The sequence below is a fragment of the Salvia splendens genome, chromosome 1 (genome assembly GCF_004379255.2).
Source record: "Salvia splendens isolate huo1 chromosome 1, SspV2, whole genome shotgun sequence".
Lineage (NCBI taxonomy): Eukaryota > Viridiplantae > Streptophyta > Magnoliopsida > Lamiales > Lamiaceae > Salvia > Salvia splendens.
In genome coordinates, this window is record NC_056032.1 from 2,091,809 (window position 1) to 2,116,330 (window position 24,522).

Below are 24,522 nucleotides of genomic sequence, written 5' to 3' on the forward strand. Positions count from 1 at the left end.
CTGAATTACCGTTATTATCTTAATTAACACTAAATCAACATAATTAAAACTTGATTAATGCCACAATTTATATTTTTAATTCTTATGATTAATGCTAATTAATGGCTGCGCGCACCATGAACGTGCCTACCACAACTGTTAAAATAATTCTCATTTATGTAAAATATTTCACCATTTCTATGTTTTTGAAATTTGCATGAATGATTAATATATAAAAATTTGTATTTGCATTTTATTTTAATATACTATGTCATTTTTTCTAGATGCATGCCAAAATACACTTTTGTTTTATGATTGTTTTATATTTTGTGGTGCAAGTAAACAAATTGTTGATGATGTTTAAATACATACTTCCTTGGTTCTAGAGTAAGAGCGACATTTTGATAATTTGGCCAATTTTATAATAAAAACCACTTTTTATTTTATTTTTATTATAAATAATAAATAAGTTTCATATTTCATGACTCATTTACTTACCTTCTTCTATAAAATTAATATAAAAAAATGGACCTTATATTTGAACTAACTTTTCCAATTCATTCTTTATCTTTCTTAAAAAAAGTCTCACACTCAATATTTCTTATTGTAGGATAGAGGAGTATTTCATAAAGTATTCAAATGAATAAGAAAGAAAAAACTTTTATTTTATCAATTACTAATATAATTTCTAAATAATTTTGTAAGAATGTGAATGTGTACGAAAAAGAGGATTATTGAACCCTACTTGAACCTCAAAACCCCCAAATCTCTTCATTCATTCACACGCACACCATTTCGTCATCTTTTGCAAACGCCAGACTCTACTCTCTCTCAATCCGTCAAACTCTCTAGTCATCCTAGACAAACCCTCGAAAGCTTCTTAAGAGATGGGCGATCACAGCGCCGCCGCCTCCAAGCTTCCGATTCCCGGGAAGCGGAATGTCCTCATCACCAGCGCTTTGCCTTATGTCAACAACGTTCCCCATCTCGGAAACATCATCGGATGTAATTCCCCCAATTTTACAATTTTCAATTCATTTCATTTGCATATTTGTGATTGCGGCCAATTGGTTGTGGATTGTGGCGATTGAAGTGTTTTTTTCCGCATTTTGAATAGGCGTGCTTAGCGCTGATGTGTTCGCGAGGTACTGCCGGATGAGGGGTTATAATACGCTCTACATTTGTGGTACGGATGAATATGGGACCGCGACTGAGACCAAGGCGTTGGAGGAAGGGTGCTCGCCAAAGGAAATTTGTGACAAGTACTTTACTTCATTTTCATTAGATGTATAAGGACTTCTTTGTATTTAAGTCTTGATTGACTGATATCTTTAGCATTGAGGTGATAAAAAGAATACTTGATCTGGCTTGTTAGTATGTGTTCCCTTTCTCTTTCTTCGGGGTATTTGCCATTGGAATGGGTGAATGAATGTGAAATCTTTTTTGAATGGAGACTTAATGCTTTTATCTACATTTAACTGTCATCTTGTATAAAAATAAAACTTTGCTAAAAATGGTAATGGATCATAAGCCTTGAACATGCTTTTTATCTTTTGGAACGACCCTTTTTGGCCTTGGCATGCCACAAGATGAATTCTTGGCAACAAGTTTTAGGTTTTAAACTAGAAAGCTGGGAACTTGCTGATATTTTCTGTAAGCCTTTGCATCTGTATGCAGTGGATTATGGTTTCCTATCAATGTTTTCCAAAGCTGGAATAAGGCTTTTGAGGATTGCCACTGGCAGTTTTTCTTGTGAATGAAGATATATCCAAGCCAATCTTCCTTGGAGTAGGAGTTCGAGAATGTAAATGGGTTTTGAAATTAAGTATTCCTAACCTAACTAAGTTGCACTTGCTTAGATATTTATGCATACATGCATTTTCATCTATTTATGTCTGAGATAGTCTGATAGATGTGAAAAAAATTATGTATTTTGAATTGTAAGCGTCTTTTCTGTTCCTTTATTGTTGTGGCTTTGCTAAAATTGATGGTTATATATCAATTGTCAACATCTCAAAAAGTGATTCAAGGATTGATGTACCTTGACCCACGTCGTTTTTTGTTTTGCAGATACCATGCTATCCACAAAGAGGTATATAAGTGGTTCAACATAAGCTTTGATGAGTTTGGTCGTACGTCAAGTCCACAGCAGACTGAAGTTTGTCAATCAATTTTCAAGAAACTTTGGGACAATAATTGGCTTGTAGAGAACACAATGCAACAGGTGCCTTTTGCTTCCTCGTTTTCTTTAGTCCTGTAGTCTTATTCTCCTTTTCCCCTATTCTTTAATTAGATGTAGTGTATGCGATTATGAGGTTCATTGATATTTTTTTATGCAGCTCTATTGCGATACATGTAAAAGATTCTTGGCTGATAGGCTTGTAGAGGGTAATTGCCCAACACCTGGTTGTAATTATGACTCTGCACGTGGTGATCAATGTGAAAAGTGTGGGAAGCTCTTGAATCCCACGGAACTATTGGATCCAAAATGCAAGGTATGCAAACTTATATATAATCTTGTGTTTCCTGCTCATCTGGTAATATCGTGTGTTTAATCCATGAAGAAAGACCAAATCAGAACTTCAGAATGAATTAAATAACATGTAGATGGATTTGAAAATTGGTGTGAACAATCTTGCTACTTAACTACAGGTTTGTCGCAATAGTCCGCGCATCCGTGATACAGATCACCTGTTTCTTGAACTTCCTCTGCTGAAGGATAAATTAGAGGAGTATGTCAGCCGCATGTCAGTGGCTGGAGGGTGGAGTCAGAATGCTATCCAAGCAACATATGCTTGGCTTAGAGAAGGGCTGAAACAACGATGTATAACTAGAGATTTGAAGTGGGGAGTTCCTGTTCCACATGATAAATATAAGGACAAGGTAAATTGATATAGCTGTGTTTTGAATATCTTACCCACAGAGTTCTTTCTTTCACATGGAATGAATAATGTTTATGGTTCAGTAACATAGTTAGTACTGATTAATCATGGTTTCTAACAACATAATTTATTCTGCTTGCATTTTCCCTGTTAGGTATTCTATGTCTGGTTTGATGCACCTATTGGATATGTCTCAATCACTTCATGCCACACGCCTGAATGGGAAAAGTGGTGGAAGAATCCTGAAGATGTGGAGCTGTACCAGTTCATGGGCAAGGATAATGTTCCTTTTCATACTGTGAGTCAATAAGATAAAATTGAATTGTTTGCATTTTATTAATATTATTGCAGACTTATAGGGTAATATAGACTCTGAAGCATATGGATGCTATTTATTCCCCATTTTTCTTTCAGCTCCCTAATTTTGTTTGTGATCTACTTTATTCAGGTTATATTCCCTTCCACTCTTCTTGGAACTGGTGAAAACTGGACTATGATGAAAACCATCAGTGTTACAGAATACTTGAACTACGAAGCAGGTTAGGAGATATGCACAAATATATTCATCATTTGTGATGTTGAGGGTCACCCCCCATTTATGTAATTTATTATTGAAATTTCTCTTTGGAAATCTTCCCTTGGCGATCAGGGAAGTTCTCAAAGAGCAAGGGTGTTGGAGTCTTTGGAAATGATGCAAAAGACACTAATATTCCTGTTGAGGTGTGGAGATACTATCTTCTGACAAATAGACCAGAGGCAAGTTCTCTATGATCTGCTTTTTTTTAATGTTTTCAACCCTTTGGATCACATCCATCACCACCTCATCTCCCATGCCCTTGTGCAATCAATGGTCAAATCCTTACTTTAATTATAATTTCAGGTATCAGACACTTTATTCACGTGGTCTGACTTGCAAGCGAAGTTAAACAGTGAGCTACTGAGCAATCTAGGAAATTTTGTCAACCGGGTCTTGAGTTTTATAGCTAAGGACCTAGGTCAGTTAAGTTATCATGTTATGGATCTTTGAGATAATATTATACTGTTGCATACCATACCCAATATGTCGTCACATATGTTTTAGAGTGATCCTTTGAAAAATGTTTTAAGCAAATTAAGGTTTATACTTCATAATGGGGCAAAGGGCCAATACACCCCCCATGACATTTCAGTTTCTACCTTAAATTCTTTCATTCTACCACTTCAATAAAAAGAAATAGGAACATGTCTCTACTCCATGCCTCTGATGTACGAAACTTTGGAAGTTTTTGAATTGATTTGAGTTATGGTACTTTTAATTTTAACTTCTTAATTTATAAATAATGTGTATATGTGTGTATCTCTACTATGTTAACCTCTCAATGATTATTTTCGCTTGGAAATTTTTTTATAGGTGGGTGAAAGAAAAATCAAAATAACAAATATTATTATTATTGTTGTTGTTGTTGTTGTTGTTGTTATCTATCATTTGCTTAACTTTGCTACAGTTTCAACTTTGGATAAGATGCTTAATATTTTTTTCCCCTTCATTCTCAGCTTCAGGATATGGTTCTGTCATTCCTGATGCTCCGGGTGCGGATTCTCATCCATTGACTAAAGCACTGGCAGAAAAAGTTGGCATTTATGTAGAACAGTACATAGAAGCAATGGAGAAGGTAACCAGTCCATGCATTGCTCGTGTTCTTACAGTACAATTTATACCTTGAATTACATCTCAGGTTACCATGAATAACATTCCAAATGGAATTAAATGTAGGTGAAACTAAAGCAAGGGTTGAAGATTGCTATGAGTATATCAGGGGAAGGCAATGCTTATCTGCAAGTATGAAGCCTACATAGACCTTTTACACCTTTTTCATTTTCTCAGTTTGGTGTTTACTTTCCTAGGTGCTTACTAGGCCATAGCATGTTACAACATGTTATCAAAAGAGACGAATAAGACTTACAATTTTATTTTTCACTGTTTAGGAAAGCCAATTTTGGAAGCTTTACAAGGAGGATCGACCTTCTTGTTCCGTGGTCATGAAAACATCAATGGGACTAGTGTATCTCCTTGCATGCCTCTTAGAACCTTTTATGCCTTCGTTCACCCTTGAGGTAATTTTAAGTATTCAGTCCTGCAACTTTTATTTCAAGGGTATGATGCTACTAATTTAATTAGCACCATAAGCTCATCTTTATCTGGTGATTAATCTATGGTCTTCACTATTTAGGTACTTAAGCAGCTCAATTTGCCACTAGAAGCACAAATATCATTTTCTGATGAAAAAGGTGATGTTGAAAGGGCTAAAAGACCCTGGGAGTTCATACCCGCTCACCATAGAATTGGAACTCCATCCCCATTGTTTAAAGAACTGGTATTTCTTCCTCTTATCGCTGTTTATTTGTTCCTATCAATTTCCAATGCTGTTTAAATTTATAGTTTTTGTTCTTTGGTGACTACTTATTGCTGTGCACCTACTGATATGCAGAAAGATGAAGAAGTAGAATTCTACAGAGAAAAATTTGCTGGAAGTCAAGCTGATAGGCTTGTGAAAGCTGAAGCCGAAGCAAAGAAAATCACTGACAAACTTTCAGAAGCCAAAATATCAGGTTATTTCTCTCTTGTCTCTGTTGTGCGTGTGTATGCTTACTCTTTTTTTCCTTTACCTTTGTCCAAGATCAAAATTTTTAGTTGCATTCTGGAAAGCATGCTAACTGCTAGCCCAATATCTTACTTTCCGAGTTAGAATGACATCAGTTTCTTACTGACCTTATTTAATTTTCTTGTAGATGGTAAAACTGCAAAGAAGGATAAAACCAAGAAACCTGCAGCAGCCAAGCCCAAGGTCTCAGGTCCTGCTGATGCTGAGATTTCCATTAGTAGACTAGATATTCGTGTTGGTCTCATTACAAAGGCTCAGAAACATCCTGATGCTGATTCTTTGTATGTTGAAGAGATTGACGTTGGTGAGCCACAGCCTCGCACGGTCGTTAGTGGCCTTGTCAAGTATATACCCCTTGAAGAAATGCAGGTATCCCTGACATTTGCTTTTGTAGCTTTATGTGCTGTTTTTTTTATATGCTATTAGTCCACTTCCAGTGGAAATACACTAGCTGACAAATTTCTTCTGTACTAGAATCGGAAGGTTTGCGTTCTTTGTAACCTGAAACCAGCTGCGATGAGGGGCATAAAATCTCAAGCAATGGTCCTTGCAGCTTCTAATAGCGATCACACTAAGGTGAGCAACCATTTATTGTTCTGCATCTGTTATATGCATATCCGGTTCAAGGAAAAAGTGAAAAGCTAGAATAAGAGGATAGCACCTGATAATTTGGTCTAGTTATATGTGCCTCCTTTCGGTTATGCTTAAAGTCATGAAAATCACACGAGTAACTTCGTAATGATGTCTAAATTGAATTGCTACCTTAGATAGTTAACCCTTGTCCCTGTTTTCTCGAACTGAGCTCTAGGTGTCACTCTAGCTTCTGTTTTTGTTCGATTGACAATATACATGGCAAGTATGATGCAAAGGTATTACGAGGCTGAAAATTGTGGATTTTGCTTTGCCAGGTGGAGTTGGTCGAACCTCCCCAGGGAGCTGTCGTTGGTGAAAGGGTGACGTTCCCAGGGATTGAAGGCTTGCCAGATGATGTCCTAAATCCCAAGAAGAAGGTGTGGGAAACACTCCAAGTGGATTTGCATAGTGACAAGGATTTGGTGGCTTGCTATAAAGATTTGCCACTTACAACCTCAGCAGGTGTCTGCAAGGTTTCGTCCATCGCTGAAGGTTCAATCCGATAATTGATCCTTCCTTCGACTTTCCAAGATTTTGACTTGTCGATACTGAAAAATGTTCAATTGCTGAAGATTGTGAAGAACATAGCGTTTTTGCTAGATATTTTGTTATACTTCAACATTTAATGACAAATCAACATTGTGACTCTCACATTGTGTTCAGTTTTGCTAAACTCACATTTGAATTTATAACGAACAACATGATCATTGAAAACGAAGGACCAAATGCGATCAATTGGTTCGACGAAAATAATCCCGGTTTGTCAAATTCCATCACACCAGCCGACCCCACACACCAAGCTGTGCTGCGGCCATTCTGTGATTACCTACGCCGTCATGAGTCGTCTTGCGATTTTCCTCATGTCGGTATGACGGTATCCACAAAAAAAATTCAATATATATTCCATTCATATAGATTTTTATAGTATAGTAGTACCCTAAGCATCACATAATTGTATTGTCGAACAACTGCCACAGAAAACAGATCTTGAATTATTGCAGTGACAAAAACCATATGGAAAAGCACAACACGCCTCTGCAATGCTGCATATATATATATATATATATATGGTTGCTTTTTTTTTTAGTAATAACTTAAATCCCAATTGAGTTTTACGACAAACAATACCCTTCATTGCTTTAGGTATTCTACAAATCCACAAATGGTTTACAGAAGAATTGAAATTATGGCTGTTTTCTTAGTGATGACTCTTCTCATTTCCTCACAAGTTGCAGACACTCGACACCTCAATCGAGTCCCATGTAAGCACTTCTTTCTTTCAAAAATCTCCATGTTGTCAATCGAAATTTAGACATATGTGTGTGTATCGTATTAATAAAAAAGTTGTTATTAAATAGATATACAATTGCTAATTCTATTGTGTGAATGATTTCAGCTAAAGAAGGTGAGAAGGTTATGGGAAGTGATGCACGTTTTGAGTGCCCAAATGGATGTTGTGGTATTTTCAGCCCTTATTGCCGCTGCTGTCCTAATCCCAACACCCACAATCCAACCAATCCACATACTTGATGTTTTATTTTATGTAAAATTAAGATGTTTTAAAAATTTAAGTAAAGGAAAGTGAAGTCTATGTATTTCTAAAGGTTCGATTTATCTTTAAATGAATGAGTTGATTTACTATGGGCAGCCCAAGACTTTGAAAAATGAATTTGCTCTTCTCCAATGTTTAAATAAATTATAATCAATGTTTAATTTCAACTTTCAATATCTTTCCATGCATCCACACATAGATTGCAAGGACCACACATTCTTTATCAAGACTTCAAATAAAAACAATTTTTATTCTTTTTATTATGCTCAAGTATTGAGCGAGCCTTTAGATTTTGCTGATGATTTTAAGGAAAATTGATCAGTTTCAGCAGTAAAAAAAAAGATTTTGTTTTCTAAATATGATTTAAAAGTACGTAGTATACTAGTACTATATTTTTGCATAATATTTATAACCTTAAATTTGGATAATCTTGAATATTTAATCAAAATATAAGGTTTAGTGGCCGATATTGTTACATGGATAGAAAATAAAGTAGGAAAAATAATAAATTAGAGAGACGAAAATATAAGGTTTAGTGGCAGATATTTCCGCCACTAAATAGCGAATTTTTTGTAGTGAAGAGAATAAAGTAAAACAGAAGATAAAATAAAATAAGAGAAAGAAGGTATGTTGCTTTTAGACTTAAACCAGGAAAAAAGAAATATGACAACTAAAAAAGGAATACGACTCAAGCACATAGGGACGGAGGGAGTACTATATATTTCAATAATAGATATTTAAACAATAAAAATTTTAATATACTAAAAACATTAATATAAAAAAGATTATTATAGTTATTGGTAAAAATACATAAATTTAAACATAGTTAAGAAATTGTTTAAAAGAATACTAAAATAAATAAAACCAAATATATACATTAAATTACTAAACCATGTCCAGTAAAAATTAAAATTAATAAAGATGGACCACCATGTAAAAATAAATTACGTACTCGATAAGAACACGAATTTCACTCTTAAATCGTAACACGTTACCAGTTTGAATTTTGGGACAAATTCATTTATTGCTTGAAGAAGTTATCTATAAATATTAGACATTCTCATACAAAATCCAAAATCATATATACTCATTAAATTTTCAGAGAAGAAATGGTTTCCAAAAGAAATGTATCCATACCTTTTATGTTAATTATAGTGCTTCTCATTTCATCGGAAGTTGCAAATGCTAGAGCACTAGCTGAGGCATTGCGTTGTAAGCACTTTTTTTTTTAAAATTTTATTATCACTCTCTCCACGATCATTATTTATATTTCCCAATTGCAATTTTAGTTGGCTAACAAAAATTAGTTCATTTCTATTTTCAAACACACCACCATTTTTTATCTCTTCTATTTAATCAAATTTAACTTACAATACTTTAAGTATTTTTTTTTCTCGTAATTACTAATTTCACTTTGAAATCATTATAGTCCAATATTATAGTACCAATTAAGACCATTCATGGTGAACCGAGGGGGTGTAATTTATAGTACATTTACATATATCTGATTGAAATTGTAGGATTCATGGCAGTTTATTTTACAATCATTTACTCCCTCCTCATAGAGAGAAAAAGTATATTAGTGGAAATGGGTCCCACCTCATAGAGAGAAAAAACTTTCCTAAAACGAAGTGTTTCTAATTTAAGAAAATGGCTCCAAAAAGAAAGAGTTTCTATATTTAGAAAAATGAGCGAGTCATTTAGTAGAATAATGGGAGATATTGAATTAAAACATTATGACATTATTAATATAAAAAATATTATTTGAATTTGATTCGTATAGTCCCTTAAACCTGTTGAGATCGTCGACTGCACATTAATTTGATATTGTTTCTTTGGTTGAAGTCCGTTCGCATAAATTTGTTTAAAAGGCCTAAAAAATGAATTGAAGTTGGACAACACTTTTATATAGCTTCCAATTTCCTTCCGTACTCATCCAATATGACGTGAGTTTGTAATCCAACAAACTAAAAGGAGACCTCTAAATTGATGTTAACTAACTCAATGTAAATAAATGCCAAAAAGCTTTCTTGATTAAATGTTTGTGTGACACGTAAATTGTAGTATTAGTAAAAGCCCAATTACATTGTGGGTATGTTTCGAGGTTAGATGAAGATGAAGATGAAGATGATATGATGGGAAGAAGTGTACGTTTTGAGTATGAGTGCCCGAGTGGATGCTGTGGTGTTCGTGTAGGTACAAAACCATCCGCACAATATTGCCTCTGTTGCTCGTATTAGTCCATACACTTGATGTTTTTATATATGTTCATAAAAGAAACAAAAATTAAAGAAAATCATTGGATTTAAATATTCGTCTAAGCATTAGTACTTGGTAATTTTATGTCGGAATTAAGGACACTGATTTCTTTATCCAATGCTACAAAGTTAAATGATTTAATTTGTCGATCTAAAGAAAATACTCGAAGAAAAATCATGCAAATTGATTTTTTAAAAAAATATTCCGACCTGACGGGCTAGCCCCAAACAATGCGATATACGGCCAGGATAAATACATATTTAAATCTTTCACTTTTACTATTTTTGATGGTAGGTCCTACATTTCACTAACTCGTTCTCACTCGCATTTTATTAATACTCCATATAAAAGTATGACCCACATGCTACTAACTTTTTCAACTCATTTTCTATTATATTTCTTAAAACTTGTGCTGGGTTAAATGATGGACAAATTATTAGGGATGAAGAGAGTATCAAGTAGTGGAGTATTATTTTAATTTTTTTTATTAATGTACACAGTAAGTACTACTCCCTCCGTCCCTGAGAAAGTTTGTCCTATTTTTTTTCATTTTCGTCCATCTCACAAAATTTGTGCCCATTTCACATTTTTACCATTTTTTGTAGTGGACCCTATATTTCACTAACTCATTCTTACTCACATTTTATTATAAGACTAATTATATAAAAGTATGACTCACATTCCACTAACTTTTTCAACCCATTTTTCATTACATTTCTTAAAATCGTACTGAGTCAAAGTGGGACAATATTTGGGGGAAGGAGGAAGTATAATAATAACAAAAGTACTAAAGAAAGTTTTCTCCCATGCTTTATCCTTGCATGGATTCCATTCCATTGGAGAGTTGCATTATATAACTTGTTTAGTATCCAAGTCTTTGCAAGGGATTAGCCTCGCATGGCAAACTTGATGACATTTCTTCTTTCTCTACCACTCATCATCTTCTTCTTCCTCCTCACCACCCTTCTTCCACCTACAACATGCTCCACCAACCAAACAGACCAAATTGTAAGTAAAGCGCATACTAAATTGTATTAATAATAAAAACTCTTGTGATTTGTGAAATAGATATAAAGGATTATTCACTTGATAGTAAGATTATAAATTAATTACATTTTGTGGGATGATTTTAGCTAAAGAAGGTAAGAAGATGATTAGAAATTGTTACAAACTCAATTCCCACATCGGTTGTGAGACCAACAGATGCAACGTTTTGGGTGCAATCGGCCTTGATCCCTGGCCCTCCCTCACATTGCCGATGCTGCCGTTAGCCCAACACTCAAATTCCAACCAACCTAATGCCCGAATAAAAAATAGACTGAGACTAAGTTAAATGTTTTAATTTGAGAAAACATGATATAATTTTAATACAAGAAAATAATTATAGAGAAAAATTATGTACTAGTACATGTTAAATTTGTTTTAAACGTTCTGGCTTGACCGGCTAGCCCAAAACTGAGTGGATTATGATTAGAATTGAAATATGTCACAGTGGACAAAAAATTGCCCCCAAAGAGCCATGCATTTATTGTTTATTGATTTTTTCAACCACAATAGAGACCAATATGTGGACAAAAATTGCCCCCAAAGAACCATGCATTTATTGTTTATTTATTTTTTCAACCACTATTTTGTCTTTTCCTATCATTATGTTATGAATGAAATCATACATTGGAAGAAACAAATAGTTATAGTACATCTAAACGGAATAGTTATCTTCGCTATCTTTAAGAACTACTACTATTTTTAGTGATATTTGAATTGTTGCCTAGTTTAGACTTTAGAGTGTTCTATGATTTGATATTTTTTATTGTGTGATTTGTTTGCTATTTTACCAATTAATGATTTATGTTTATTTATTTGTCACGAGGGATGATTGTGATGATTTACAAGGAAAGCTCTGAGTGCTTTCAAACTCCAGAGAGTTACTGATATTAGCAAATAGTCCTTCCATATACTTTTTTACGAAAAATAGTGTTATATTTTAATTTTCATTCGTTTATCAAAATTAATCCCATTTAATAGAAATGTAGTACCATAACTTTTTTTTTCTTTCTCTATTTCTACTTTATCTACTTTTCTTTCTTTTTCATTCAAATACTATGTGATCACCCTTGTTGGGTATCGGTGGTGCACACTCGAACTCCACATTAGTATGATATTGTCCGCTTTGGCCAAAGCCCCCACGGTTTTGCTCTTGTGGTACTCTTCAAAAGGCCTCATACTAATAGAGTTGGGAAAGCTCTTATATATATGCTTGCAACTCTTATTCATTCTCCAATATAGAATATGGTTTGCTCTACCACAATTCATCACAACCCTAAACCTAAACAAATTAAATGGAGATTTTCAGTTATTATTAATCTTAGTACAATTGTCGCTTTGATCCAACGCAGTCTTCGTGGAACTAATAGACGACCCCAAAGTCTTCATCTCTGTCAATATAGTAAACCGACCAATGAATCACCCTTCACACTACTTTCAACCAGTTGGAATCCACACAAGAATAAAATTAATATATTAATTGTGGATTTACTTTTCAAACGAGTAAAATAAGATCTTGAGTTCCTAGCATCAAGACAAAAACAAATTCTTGATTCTCAAATTTTAACATAAAATTACAAAAGTAGAACTCTTATAAATTATAAAATTTTAAAATTGTTGGCCCCCTAACCACCATGTTTCTTCAACTTGCACACACACACATATATATAAGCATGGTTGCTCGTAATAACTTCAGCTTGCATATATAAACATTAGATTTTCTATAAATCCAAAAAAAATGGTTCAAACAAGAATCGAAATTATGGCTCTTTTATTATTGATGGCTCTTCTAATTTCCTCACAAGTTGCAGACGCTCGAGTTTCATGTAAGCACTTTCTTTCTTTCCTTCTTTCGAAATTTCTCAGCTCATTCAAACATGTGTGTAGTGTGTGTCTTTTTGAGTACTTGATTATTCATTAATTACACTGTGAGATATGATTCCAGATAAAGAAGGTGAGAAGATGATGAGAAGCTCTGCACGTTATCGCTGCCCCCATGGATGTTGTAATAATATTGGTGCTGTTGCGGATGCTGATGCCGGTGCTGGTGCTGGTGCTCCTCGAACAGCTGTAGCAGCCGGGCCTCCCCCGTATTGTCGCTGCTGCCTGTAGCCCAACAATAGCCCTAGTATATTAGCTTGATGTATTTTTTATGTAAAATTAAGGTGTTCAAAAAAATAAATACTACTCCATAAAGGAAAGGAAAGTAAGTTCATGTATTTCTAACTGTTCAATTTATTTTTGAAATTAATGAGCTGTTGCCTGATTTTGATATGGCTTACCTGTAAATAGAATGAGTTGGACTAATTAACCCATATTTTTCTTGTTAAACATCTTCACTTTGTTTTTCATATTTTGATGTTTGATGTTTGAATTTTGATTTTATCCGACACCTAATAAAAATATTATTGCATACAAAATTAAGAAAGATACTCGTTAAATGTTAAATACTCCATTTGCCAAGTTTTTAATGTAAATTATTAGTTATTTTGTAAGTTTAAGTTGAAACGACATCTGATTTTATGTAGTTTTATTTTGTGTATGGAGTGAAGAGAATAAAGTAAGAGAAAGAGAATAAGAAATAAATATGTTTCTATTTTTTAATAATTGATTATTTTAGTTGGAACAAACTAAAAAGAAAAGTGAATCATCTTTAGTTAAAGTCATACGAGAAAAGGTAGATCGATTTTGAGTCTTGGCATCAAGATAAAAAGTCAAGACACGTGTTTCGAATTTTCGATCATGAAATGAGACATAGTATAGAAAGCGTGTTAAACTAAACATAAAGAAGTTGCATTACAAAATAACCTTGCATTATTCTAGAAAAAGCTTTCATTATCGTATATATAGTTTATATAAATAGTGATGGTTCTAAGTTATTCGTAGGGAGTTTTTTTTACTAAAAATACTTAAATGTGATCATATTTCCGATTTTTAAGTATAATTGATATTCCTATTTTATATTAAAATAAATAATACCAAATATATATATATACATTAATTGACTAAACTATGACCATTAGAAATTTTAATTACATGTGAAAAATAAATAATAAAAGTACACATTTCATATATAGATATAAATGTACTCTTTGAAAAATCATAGCAAAACCAATTTGGTTTTTGCGGCAAATACGACCATTGTATGAAGAATTTGTCTATAAATATGGAGTGGAAATGAATAAAATTCTCATACAAAATCAAAACATACATACTCATCAAATTTCCAGAGTAGAAAATGGTGTCCAAAAGAAATGTATCCATAGCTCTATTGTTAGTTATCGTGCTTCTCATTTCCTCAGAGGTTGCAGAGTCTAGAGAACTGGCTGAGACGTCCCATAAAGTGGCATGTAAGCACGTTTATAACACCCCTTATTCGATTGTCAAATAAGTGATGTTACAATTTTCTATCTTTCCAAATTTATGCATTTACTTACTGAGTAGTGATATATGACAACCACAACTTAAATGGATAACTAGATAACACAAATTTAGTTCACTATAAGAGCGATTTAGTTCGCTATTAATGCGTTTTAGTTCAGAACATGAATTTGAAAATACAAAGTGAACTAAAACGCAGTGAACTAAATATTTCACGGAGTAAATATTTCACTATATATTATAGTGAACTAAAATCTTTCTTTTAGTGAATTAAATTTGTATTTTCTAATTATGCATTTAAGATTAGTTATACTTTGATAACTCCCTTTACTTATATATGAATTTAAATTATAGTTATCCTGCCAGTTTATTTTACAATCAATTAGTTAATTTTACCATATCATCGGAAAAATATGGAAATATTAACAAAAATCATGAAAACATGTTAAACGAATCAAATATTAGTATGAATGAAATGACGAGTAATTAAAATTATTTTTAAATTTGATTCGTTTATCTTTACTCTCACACTATAAGATTCAGTTTATAATTATGATTATTAGGAATACTAATAACTGTAAATTAATTGAATTATGTTGGTTTTATGATCAGCAAAGGAAAATGAAGAGATAGATCGCGATGGATACGATTGTCCCTATGGTTGCTGTGGTACACAGAGCTTATATTGCCGATGCTGCCGTTAACCATATCAACAATACTCAAGCCTCCAACCGATTCATATATGGAAAAAAAATTCCATTTTTTAAATATCAATAAAATGATATGGTTAAGTTACAATATTGCCGAGGTGTGACAATATAGAATGGGATTCTATCAAAGTATTTATACATTTTAATTGTTATACTATGTATAACATCTTATTTATATAACTAGTTCCTAATTTTAAATTTCCATAGTAACAAAATCAAAGTTATCTAAAATTGTATTTACATACTATTGATCCATGCATACTTATTATAAATGATAGTTCAACCCGTGTATTTATAGTAACTTACTCCTTTCATTCGCGATTTAAAGTCTCATTTTGACTCAGTACAGAATTTAAGAAATTATTTGATTTTCTGCAGAAAAATGATTGAAAAATATAGGTCTATTTAACGGATATACTAAAATGGCAAACTAATTAGTATATTATTTCGCGGACGGAGAGTACATATTTATAACTGTAGATGAAGTGCTTATTTAGAAATGCGTTACAAGTTGGATGACAAAGAGAGAGTAATTACCCCATTTAGAAAAAAATTAAACAGATATTTCGTCTCTCAAATAAATTAAAAATAATAATTTGATACGGAGTACTAAAAGTTGATGTGAGCCTCGCTGGCTCGCCAAGACCTCGCGACACCTCTCCGAACGAATTAGCCTCTCGCCGACCATACGGCACGCTATGGATGTTGTAGACGGGCTCTGACTTAGCACCCCTCGACTTGTAACATTTGTAACACGAACATGCTTCGGAATATGAATGAAAGTTGCAAGAACTCGTTGTGGCCATGCCATTCCTACAACTTTACAATACGGATGGATATGTATTCGACGTGAAATATGGGGGTGAATATGGAATGAATGATGCCACGATTGAGTGCAGAAACTCAATCGATAAATCGATAAACTATTTCGAGAACGAACACGTTGCTATAAGTAATCGAAATAGGAAAATCAAGAGTCAAACTCATGAAAACAGACTAAACTTTTATTCATAAAAAAATCGCCTCTCCCTTTCTCCAGTAAACTACACGCCTTTTATAGGCAAACTATGGAATATAAAAATCTAGTAAATCTCCTAATGAGATAGCTACAACTAATTAAATAAAATAAAGAACTATAAGATAATTTTAATCCTAATAGAAAATAATTTTAAATAAGAGCTTTAAATCTAACCAAATCCTAACAGCTCCTAAACAAAAATCCTAAGCTACACTTACACTAATTCTTAACTATTTCATGTATGTGCATATTCATAACTCAATTTATCAAACAATATCTCCTGGCAGTTCTCGTTCTTGCCAACTTAAGACTTCGGGCCAAGATATGTGATACGATGATGATGATGATTATTATTATTTAGTTAGTTAGTTAATTATGGATTTGCATATCTTTTCCATATCTTTTGTCTTGCTCATTAAGTTAGTATCCACTATTATAAATAGTGGACATTGTTATTCATATTATTCATTCAAGAAATAAAATACTCTTTTTACGCTATTTATCGTTTTTCTCTCGTGCACAAAGCACGAAGCCTAGATTTCGACGCCGGATTGATCGACGGGCAAAGCTCCCGCGACGTTCGACGCGATTTCCTATCGTTAAGGAACTTTATCCTTAACAAGTGGTGCTTTCATTGAGAGCTCTTCCTCCGAATCGCTGTCTACATGTCGTACGGCTACACCGGATATCAACTCCGGCAGGCGGATTACCACACATGGCAGCCCGTACCTCAACCCCTGCTCCATCCGATCAGAGCGTTAGATCAACAACCATCATATCCATATCCACAGGATGGGAGACTCCACCCACAACACCATCCCTACCAAGCCCGTCAACCCACTTCTTGGGACCCGCCATGGCTGCGCCAGGAAACTGCGTGTCAGCAGCCATCGTCCTACGAGACAGATTTGTACTCGCCACCACCGCCAAGGTTGTGCACGCAGCAGGGATACTCTCAGCCTTATCAACCGCCTCAGCAGCCACACCACACCGCGCTCCAACCCACTAGTTGGGATCCACCTGCCTACTGGGAGACAACGGGACAACGCCCCCTCCACGAGGTCTCGGCATACGATCATCCGCTGCCCCCCAACCATAACTTAGGATGGAATCAACCCGCGCCGCAACCACCTTGTCCAGCCACCACCACGGCACATCTGACTCTCGCACAACTTCAACAATTGTTGGAAGCTTGCTACAGGATGGAGTCTCACCTTGTTGCAGCCGACCGACGCATCGACAACATGCTTCCTCCCGAGCTGCCTGAACCTGCGCAGTCCTACGGCTCTCAAATTTTTGGGTTTGGGGACCTCGTTGAGCACCTTCCTCCATCAGGAAATAGCAAGGCTTCACCGGGGCCGTCGGATTTAGTCCCCTACGACTCATTGGCTCCGCCGCAGCAATCGAGTACAACACCACCACCCTTTGCGCTGCTTCCCGATACCGCCCTCGAGCCGCCGTATGCTCTGTCCAAGACTTCAGTTGGGAATGTTTTAGAGTGCAATAAGAAAGAGATTGTGATTCTTGACTGTGATCGAGTCGAGGAAGGATTTGATGATTCTTCGGAGAAGATTCTACATTCTTCTTCTCGTTTGGTGGAGTTGAAAAGGTTGAGAAGATAGAGAAGTCCAGTCCGGATTCCGCACGTAAAGAGAAACCGGTTGACGGTTGCATCGAGATTCAGTGCGCGCGACAATTGAATGCTTCTCGATTAAAGATTCCACAAGTCCAGATTGGTTTGGGTAGTTCCATTGTGGACAACGCATCGCTGAAATTATTGAGTGATTCATCTCATGTCAAGATTGTCGCAAGTATGAATCATCGATCAACATCGCTCGACGCCGATGCCCGGTTGATTCCTCCGCAAAATGACACTCTATGCTTGAGCATTCATGGATGCATTCACAAGATTTTAGAACTGAATTATCATGTCCATAAGGGTCATCCCTTTGTGATTTTTGATGGAGATAATGCAGGGAGACGCCCAACTATTCGGTGTATGTTTGACCCAGCAGGATTCCTCGACGCTCATCGTTGCTTCATGGTTCCCACCTTGAGGACAAGGTGGATTTCAACCGTGGGGGAGTTGATACGATGATGATGATGATTATTATTATTTAGTTAGTTAGTTAATTATGGATTTGCATATCTTTTCCATATCTTTTGTCTTGCTCATTAAGTTAGTATCCACTATTATAAATAGTGGACATTGTTATTCATATTATTCATTCAAGAAATAAAATACTCTTTTTACGCTATTTATCGTTTTTCTCTCGTGCACAAAGCACGAAGCCTAGATTTCGACGCCGGATTGATCGACGGGCAAAGCTCCCGCGACGTTCGACGCGATTTCCTATCGTTAAGGAACTTTATCCTTAACAATATGTTTCCTCTTTTCGTGCGTAGCTTCGGGATCGAAACGAGGATCACATCAAAAGTGGAAGCTTAAAAAATTAGACCATAATTATGAAATAATCAACCCTTATAATCCATTATTAATTAAATAATTATTATCAAATATTGTAAAATAATTATATACTGTAATTTCTGACAATCAATTCTACTAATATTGAGCAAAAGTATAGCGCATAAAAACAGTTCAAAAAATAGAAACAACAACGGTAAGGAACATAATCAATTTATAAACAAATGCAAACGCTCACAACAAATTAGAATTAAATACGCATAAATTGAACATGAGAGTACGAGGTTCATAATGGTATCCAACACCCCCAAACATAGGCCTCCACCACTCTATCTTAATTTTGATTTCAGATCATTAATAAATATGCACGCCTCAAATTAATCATTAAATAATTAATCATTATGGATTTCATGTGCTTATTCCCTTTGAAATAGCAAAACAAAGGCTGTGGGAACAGTTCAAGCAGTTGTGAAAAACGTATAGAGATGAAAAGAGAATAACGTAGTAAAAGAGAGTGACAAGAAATGTGTTGACTTTTATTAAAAAGAAAAATGATCCGATTACTATGAAATAGAGGGAGGGAGTATTGGTTTGGCTGTTTTTTCACTGCATATGCTTGATTATTAATATATCGGTTTTTAACAAACATTTGATTTTATGGTACAAATCAAATGACTATTGAATTAATAAAGAGAGCAACAACATCTTCCTTGACAACATGAGGATCGCTATAACCGTCTGCACTATTTCTGTTGTAATTTGCTTCACTATTTCGAGCATAGTTGATAAACTGAATGGCGATTTCTTTAGGCACAAACGTTGTCTCCACCCAATCCTTGTTTATATCATACCATGTTTCTTCAATCAGTTCAACAAATTTAGACACTGCCTCTTGCCTTGTCACCCCATATTCTTGCATGTAGCAATCCATCACAGTCAGCATTTGCCCTCCTTTACTCTCACGCTTCAAATGCACAAACATGACAAGTTAGAAAACGTCGAATTCATGGATTTCTTTTGAAATTAAATTAAAAATTAAACACATAGGAAAATGAATTAAAGCAAGTAATTCATAATTCTCAAATTTAACTAACTAAAAAAAAGAGTAACATTTTTAGAAAATTAAGAAAATGAAACTTACTTCATGAGTGCCGATGTCATCATAGTATCGACCAATTCTACTAGTTGGTTTTGCAAGTTTGGGCATATTTCTTATCCAATCAATAGTTTCTTGGGTGAGAGATTTGAATCCAGGAATAATAGCAGCAAACATGATATAAACGACGCTTGTTATCTCAGAGTTTTGAAGATAGTCTTGGAATGAAGGCAATTGTCTCCCCATAATCCACTTTAATTCTTGATTGTAAGCCCTCCCAAGACATTGCACCTAAATGATCAAATATAATTTTACAAGATGACAATCTCATAATTTTTGAAACTGAAATGTAAAATCATACGTAGTAGTAATAGTTATTTTTTAATGGTCAAAAGACTCAAAACTCAAAGCGAAGCTAATACATACGACAATATCATACTACTATTATGGTGTGACAACAAACAGCATCACTTTAATTAATACTCAAAATAAAATAACGATGTTTTGTCTAAACAACATCATATTTGATTTTGTCATATTCATTTCGATTTTGATCATTGCGAGATGATTGCAAAATAATAAAAAAAAATTAAAATTTTATATTCCAGTTTGAAAGTTATAATATTGAAAAAAATGTAAACGCAAAGTTATGACTTATATAATAATTATCCCTAAAATTATTTATCAATTATTTGAATGTGCGAGATGACTAGTAATAGATACAAAGTTGGCATCACATAGTGAGAAATAGCACTTACCATTTCTTTGAAATAAGGAGCTGCAAACCTTTTTCCAAATTGCGCTGCATCACATTCATATTCCTCATATACACTTAAAATGAAATGATAAACAATTCTCATGTATTCTGGGAGTCGATCAACTTCATCTGTAGTCCAACTGCAAAATTTAATACCCTATTAAGTGCTTTTGCTATAATTATTCTAGGCACCAAAAGTGAACAACATACTTTACCACACTAACTTCATTACACACATCACACAACTGTAATCATACACAACTATGTCCTAGATAGTCAACTCTAAAGGAGTTGACTTCCAAACACCAAGGTTCAATAGAGCTACTCATTAATCTAATCTAGTTAACCTTAATCGCCTACAGAAGTAATCTTTCCTACTGACACATCTATACAAAATATTCGATTTTTCACAATTTGCTCCCATACTATGCTCTCAAGTCTCAACACTTAAAAAAATATCTCAAATGCAATGTCATTTTGATTTGATTATGAAAGCCAAACATACCTGTCTAAGATTTGAGTGAAAAGTTGAGCTTCATTAATTGTGGCATAATTATCATATGTGTCATCCATAACTCCAATAAAGAGTATGATTTTGGCAATTCCCATTCGAACATAAGAGTATTGAGGCTCATAGTGGTATCCTACACCCCAAGTATATGCCTCCACCACCCTATCTCTAGTGTATGGTACTTTTGACATCAGATCATATTTGTTCCACCACCTTTACTCACCAAAAAAAAATAGTTTAATAGCTTAATATACATAATAATCCATTATTTTATTGTGATTATAAAAGAACATTATTTTAGCTTCATGGTTGTTACCTGGTGACTTGGGAGAGTTCTTTCCTGTATATATTCTGCAAACAGTTGAAGTTAAGTTTTGCTAGTTTGAGAAATAGTTCAATTCTCGAGGGATCCTTTTCGTAAATAGAGATGAAATTCCGTGCAAAGACCATGGGAATATCTCTATGAAGCGGGCGCTTCAAAGCCCGCTTCACTCTATCTTTAAGGTGGGACTCTAACTCCGCTTCGCGACTATTCAAGTAATGCCTTGTAAAATCGGCAGCCTCTTGCAGTATTTTCTCCTCCTTAAATCGAACATGAGCTGCTTCATACAAGCTTAACATTTCCTCAACGTCGCCTTCTTCGAACATACCATCCTTGTTAACAAACTTGTTGAAAACATCTGCTTAAGTCATTCAAAAATTAAATTCGATAATTATATATATATATATATATACTATATAGATTATACCGCAAGAAATGCGGTGGCGGTGTTGCCTGAGCAAGCGAAATCCAAGTGATGTAGTGAATAAATCGGAGTGGTGAAGAAGGTCGTCGTTGTGTGTGATTTGTTGAAGTTTGTGTTCGATTTCGGTCTCAAAAAGATAGGCCAATCCTAGCCGCTCGATTGTGTCGATTAATATCATTTGGTTGAGAGGAGTTGTTGCAGCCATTAACATGTCTCTTGCTTCTTCCTTCAATTCTTCGATTGCATCTGTATACTTTTGTTGTTTCTGCTCGAGACATACGCACTTTTTTATGTAAAATGAATTAGTTTATAAATTTTAATTATATAAAAACACACACACCTTTTCGTCAAAAGAAAAGTTATTGAAAGTATCAGCCCAAATGCTTGGCTGATGAATGGTCATTGGAGGCCTCACATCACTCAAGCAGCTTAAGGTAGCCATCTCTCTCTTGATTTTGCTGTGAAATTGCAGAGTTAGAGTTATATATCAATTTATAACTACGCATTTATGCAGATTTTTTCGTCACCATAATCTTGACCATACATTCAATTATATTTATTCATATCATATAGTAGTACTAGTAAAATATTCTATAAGTGAATAACCATTTTAACTAGATAATATCGAATGTCTATAATCTAATCATCAATATTTTCGATCCTTCTAGATCCTACAACTCTCTACAAGTATGGTATTTTAACTTTGAATTTAAGTATCAAGGCATGCTTATTAATATTCTAGATCCAATAATATAGATTTTACACCTGCTATATAAATTCATCATCAATATTTTCAAAACATAGCTACTATCAAATTAGATATTAAATATAGTTTTTAAACTACGAAAATAAGTTAGAATTGAATATTACCTCGGGCTTACAACTGTATACGACCTGACGAATTCACCTTCAAATAAGCCCCACGATAAATATTTCTTGTGTGTGTGAGGGAGTAAAATGAAATTATTTATATACTTGTTACATAGTATCTAGAATATTCTTAAATATTTATTTCCTAGTTTTTGTAGATAATTCCAATTAACTTTTTAATAAATTCAAACTCATCCATTTTATCTCTAATTTCATCTTTAAAGTCTTTTTTCCTTAATTCTTCTTACTACATAGTGCCTGGAATATTCTATAAATATTTATTTCCTAATTGTTGTAGATAATTCCAATTAACATTTTAATAAATTCAAACTTATCCATTTTATCTCTCATTTCATCTTTAAAGTCTTTTCTCCTTAGTTCTTCTTAATACATAGTGCCTGGAATATTCTATAATATTTATTTCATGATGTTTACAATTTTTTTAGTTGGTTCTAAATAAGATGATGCAATTTTACTTTTAAAATTTTTCTCTTACCAATTAATGTACCCAACCATTTTTATTTCTGGCTCATTAAATATTCAACTCTTCTTCACTCTCTTAATTTAACACTTACACTCATATTTTGTCTTTCAAATTAAACACATTAACTAATAACTCATAAATATGCTGACTAATAAATGTATCATCTTATGATATTAGGTTTAATATGATATTATTTTATCATTGTATAAATTTATTTAATAATGTAAAACAGGTGTGATGAAAATAAAATGGATCGTGTATCGCACGAGTGTGATACTAATTTTAATAATTCTTATTAAAATTACACTTTTCATATAAAATGGATCGGGTATAATTACACTTTTTTTTAACTCTTCTCATCATATAAAATTATGCTTTATTTATTTATTTTAACTTATTTAGTGCAAAATTTACAAGAAATTCACTATAAATCGGTGAATTTTCAAATAAGCCTTAATTTGAATGTTATAGGTGTGATTGTGTGTCATTCTTGGACTAATACTTAAAAAAATATTTTAGTAAATGCTTGAAATCAATATTCAAAAGAACCCGACGAATAAGCAAAGACACATAACTATTAGTTCAAAGTTCAACTGGTTGTATGGATTAGACTGTTGGTCGAACCAAATTACTATATCAAATATATGTATATATACAATTAAATAATACTATAAAAGAGCATAGTGAATAAATTATACCCCTCCATTCTACAAGAATATGCACTCTTTCCTTTTTAGTACGTCTCAGAATAATATACACTTTCTAATTTTAGAAACTATTTTCTATCAGGTGAGACTCATTATCCACTAACAATATTTTAATTACTTTTTCTTTATCTCTCTTACTTTACCAATTTCGCATTAAAACTCGTACCGAACCCAAATGACATATTTTTTAGGGATTAAGGGAGTAATTAATAATATATTATAAAAACATTGACCTTATGTGAAATTATATATATATATATATATATTATTTTTTCCGTCCTAAAAATAGATTAATTTTATCATTTTTTACCATCCCAAAATTATATGGACCCTACAATTCACTAACGCTGCGCTTGAGGTCAGCCCTCCGAAAGTTGTTGAATCGGTACTTGTGATTGACGAGTTTGATTTATGCTTATTAGATGGAAGGTTAATTTAGATTGAATTCTCTAGTATTTTAGTTTTTGATTGCATTCCGTTTTAGAAAATGATTGCTCGATTATTTTACGATTTCTTTATATTTGTGTGAACTGATTGTTTGAATATACATGATTGAAGCATTTCATGTTAACAAAAATTGATCGACTTACTATCAATATGTTTACATCACATTGGAGTTCAGTCTATAAATAAAGAAGATTTTAACCGTGTGAAATGTTGATGTTGCAGTCCATGATATTAGACGATGCAGATCAATCAATATGCTGAAGCAAGATATACTTACTTCTAGGCCTGCAAATTTAGTCCGCGAGTTTCGGGTATACCCGATCCCAATCCAATACCCAACGGGTTTTGGGTATCCGAAACCCAAAACTATGGGTTCGGG

The 24,522-nt window shown here is 33.7% G+C and overlaps 2 protein-coding genes and 3 long non-coding RNA genes across 5 annotated transcripts; 4 read left to right on the forward strand and 1 right to left on the reverse strand.

Annotated features, from left to right (window-relative positions):
- The first annotated feature begins 743 nt into the window (after nt 1-743).
- On the forward strand, nt 744-6,787 carry LOC121807642 (probable methionine--tRNA ligase). Its single transcript, XM_042207921.1, has 17 exons — nt 744-984; nt 1,097-1,241; nt 2,050-2,203; nt 2,319-2,474; nt 2,632-2,862; nt 3,016-3,159; nt 3,310-3,400; nt 3,511-3,617; nt 3,742-3,856; nt 4,395-4,513; nt 4,615-4,680; nt 4,827-4,955; nt 5,072-5,215; nt 5,330-5,450; nt 5,631-5,872; nt 5,978-6,079; nt 6,412-6,787. The coding sequence occupies exons 1-17, from the start codon at nt 867-869 to the stop codon at nt 6,640-6,642; spliced, it is 2,415 nt and encodes an 804-aa protein (XP_042063855.1). The 5' UTR covers nt 744-866; the 3' UTR covers nt 6,643-6,787.
- A 326-nt stretch (nt 6,788-7,113) lies between these two features.
- LOC121804226 lies at nt 7,114-7,783 on the forward strand. Its single transcript, XR_006051119.1, has 2 exons — nt 7,114-7,398; nt 7,533-7,783. It is a non-coding gene; the product is annotated as an uncharacterized LOC121804226 (long non-coding RNA).
- An 859-nt stretch (nt 7,784-8,642) lies between these two features.
- On the forward strand, nt 8,643-9,998 carry LOC121804079. The gene is made up of 2 exons (XR_006051114.1): nt 8,643-8,900; nt 9,798-9,998. It is a non-coding gene; the product is annotated as an uncharacterized LOC121804079 (long non-coding RNA).
- Nucleotides 9,999-12,493: 2,495 nt separating this feature from the next.
- On the forward strand, nt 12,494-13,257 carry LOC121804613. Its single transcript, XR_006051181.1, has 2 exons — nt 12,494-12,817; nt 12,937-13,257. It is a non-coding gene; the product is annotated as an uncharacterized LOC121804613 (long non-coding RNA).
- Nucleotides 13,258-19,128: 5,871 nt separating this feature from the next.
- On the reverse strand, nt 19,129-22,559 carry LOC121803673 (cis-muuroladiene synthase-like). The gene is made up of 8 exons (XM_042203313.1): nt 22,506-22,559; nt 21,976-22,093; nt 21,639-21,900; nt 21,206-21,569; nt 20,884-21,102; nt 20,380-20,518; nt 19,667-19,912; nt 19,129-19,489 (listed from the first exon to the last, which is right to left on the reverse strand). The coding sequence occupies exons 2-8, from the start codon at nt 22,075-22,077 to the stop codon at nt 19,193-19,195; spliced, it is 1,629 nt and encodes a 542-aa protein (XP_042059247.1). The 5' UTR covers nt 22,078-22,093; nt 22,506-22,559; the 3' UTR covers nt 19,129-19,192.
- Nucleotides 22,560-24,522: the final 1,963 nt, after the last annotated feature.

Coding starts and splice junctions, on each gene's coding strand:
- LOC121807642 (XM_042207921.1), top strand. CDS start 867: ATGGGCGATCACAGCGCCGCCGCCTCCAAGCTTCCGATTCCCGGGAAG. Junction 2,204..2,318: donor TAGAGAACACAATGCAACAG/GTGCCTTTTGCT, acceptor TTTTTTATGCAG/CTCTATTGCGATACATGTAA. Junction 5,451..5,630: donor TTCAGAAGCCAAAATATCAG/GTTATTTCTCTC, acceptor ATTTTCTTGTAG/ATGGTAAAACTGCAAAGAAG.
- LOC121803673 (XM_042203313.1), bottom strand. CDS start 22,077: ATGGCTACCTTAAGCTGCTTGAGTGATGTGAGGCCTCCAATGACCATT. Junction 21,901..21,975: donor ACTTTTCTTTTGACGAAAAG/GTGTGTGTGTTT, acceptor TGTCTCGAGCAG/AAACAACAAAAGTATACAGA. Junction 21,570..21,638: donor CCGCCACCGCATTTCTTGCG/GTATAATCTATA, acceptor TGACTTAAGCAG/ATGTTTTCAACAAGTTTGTT.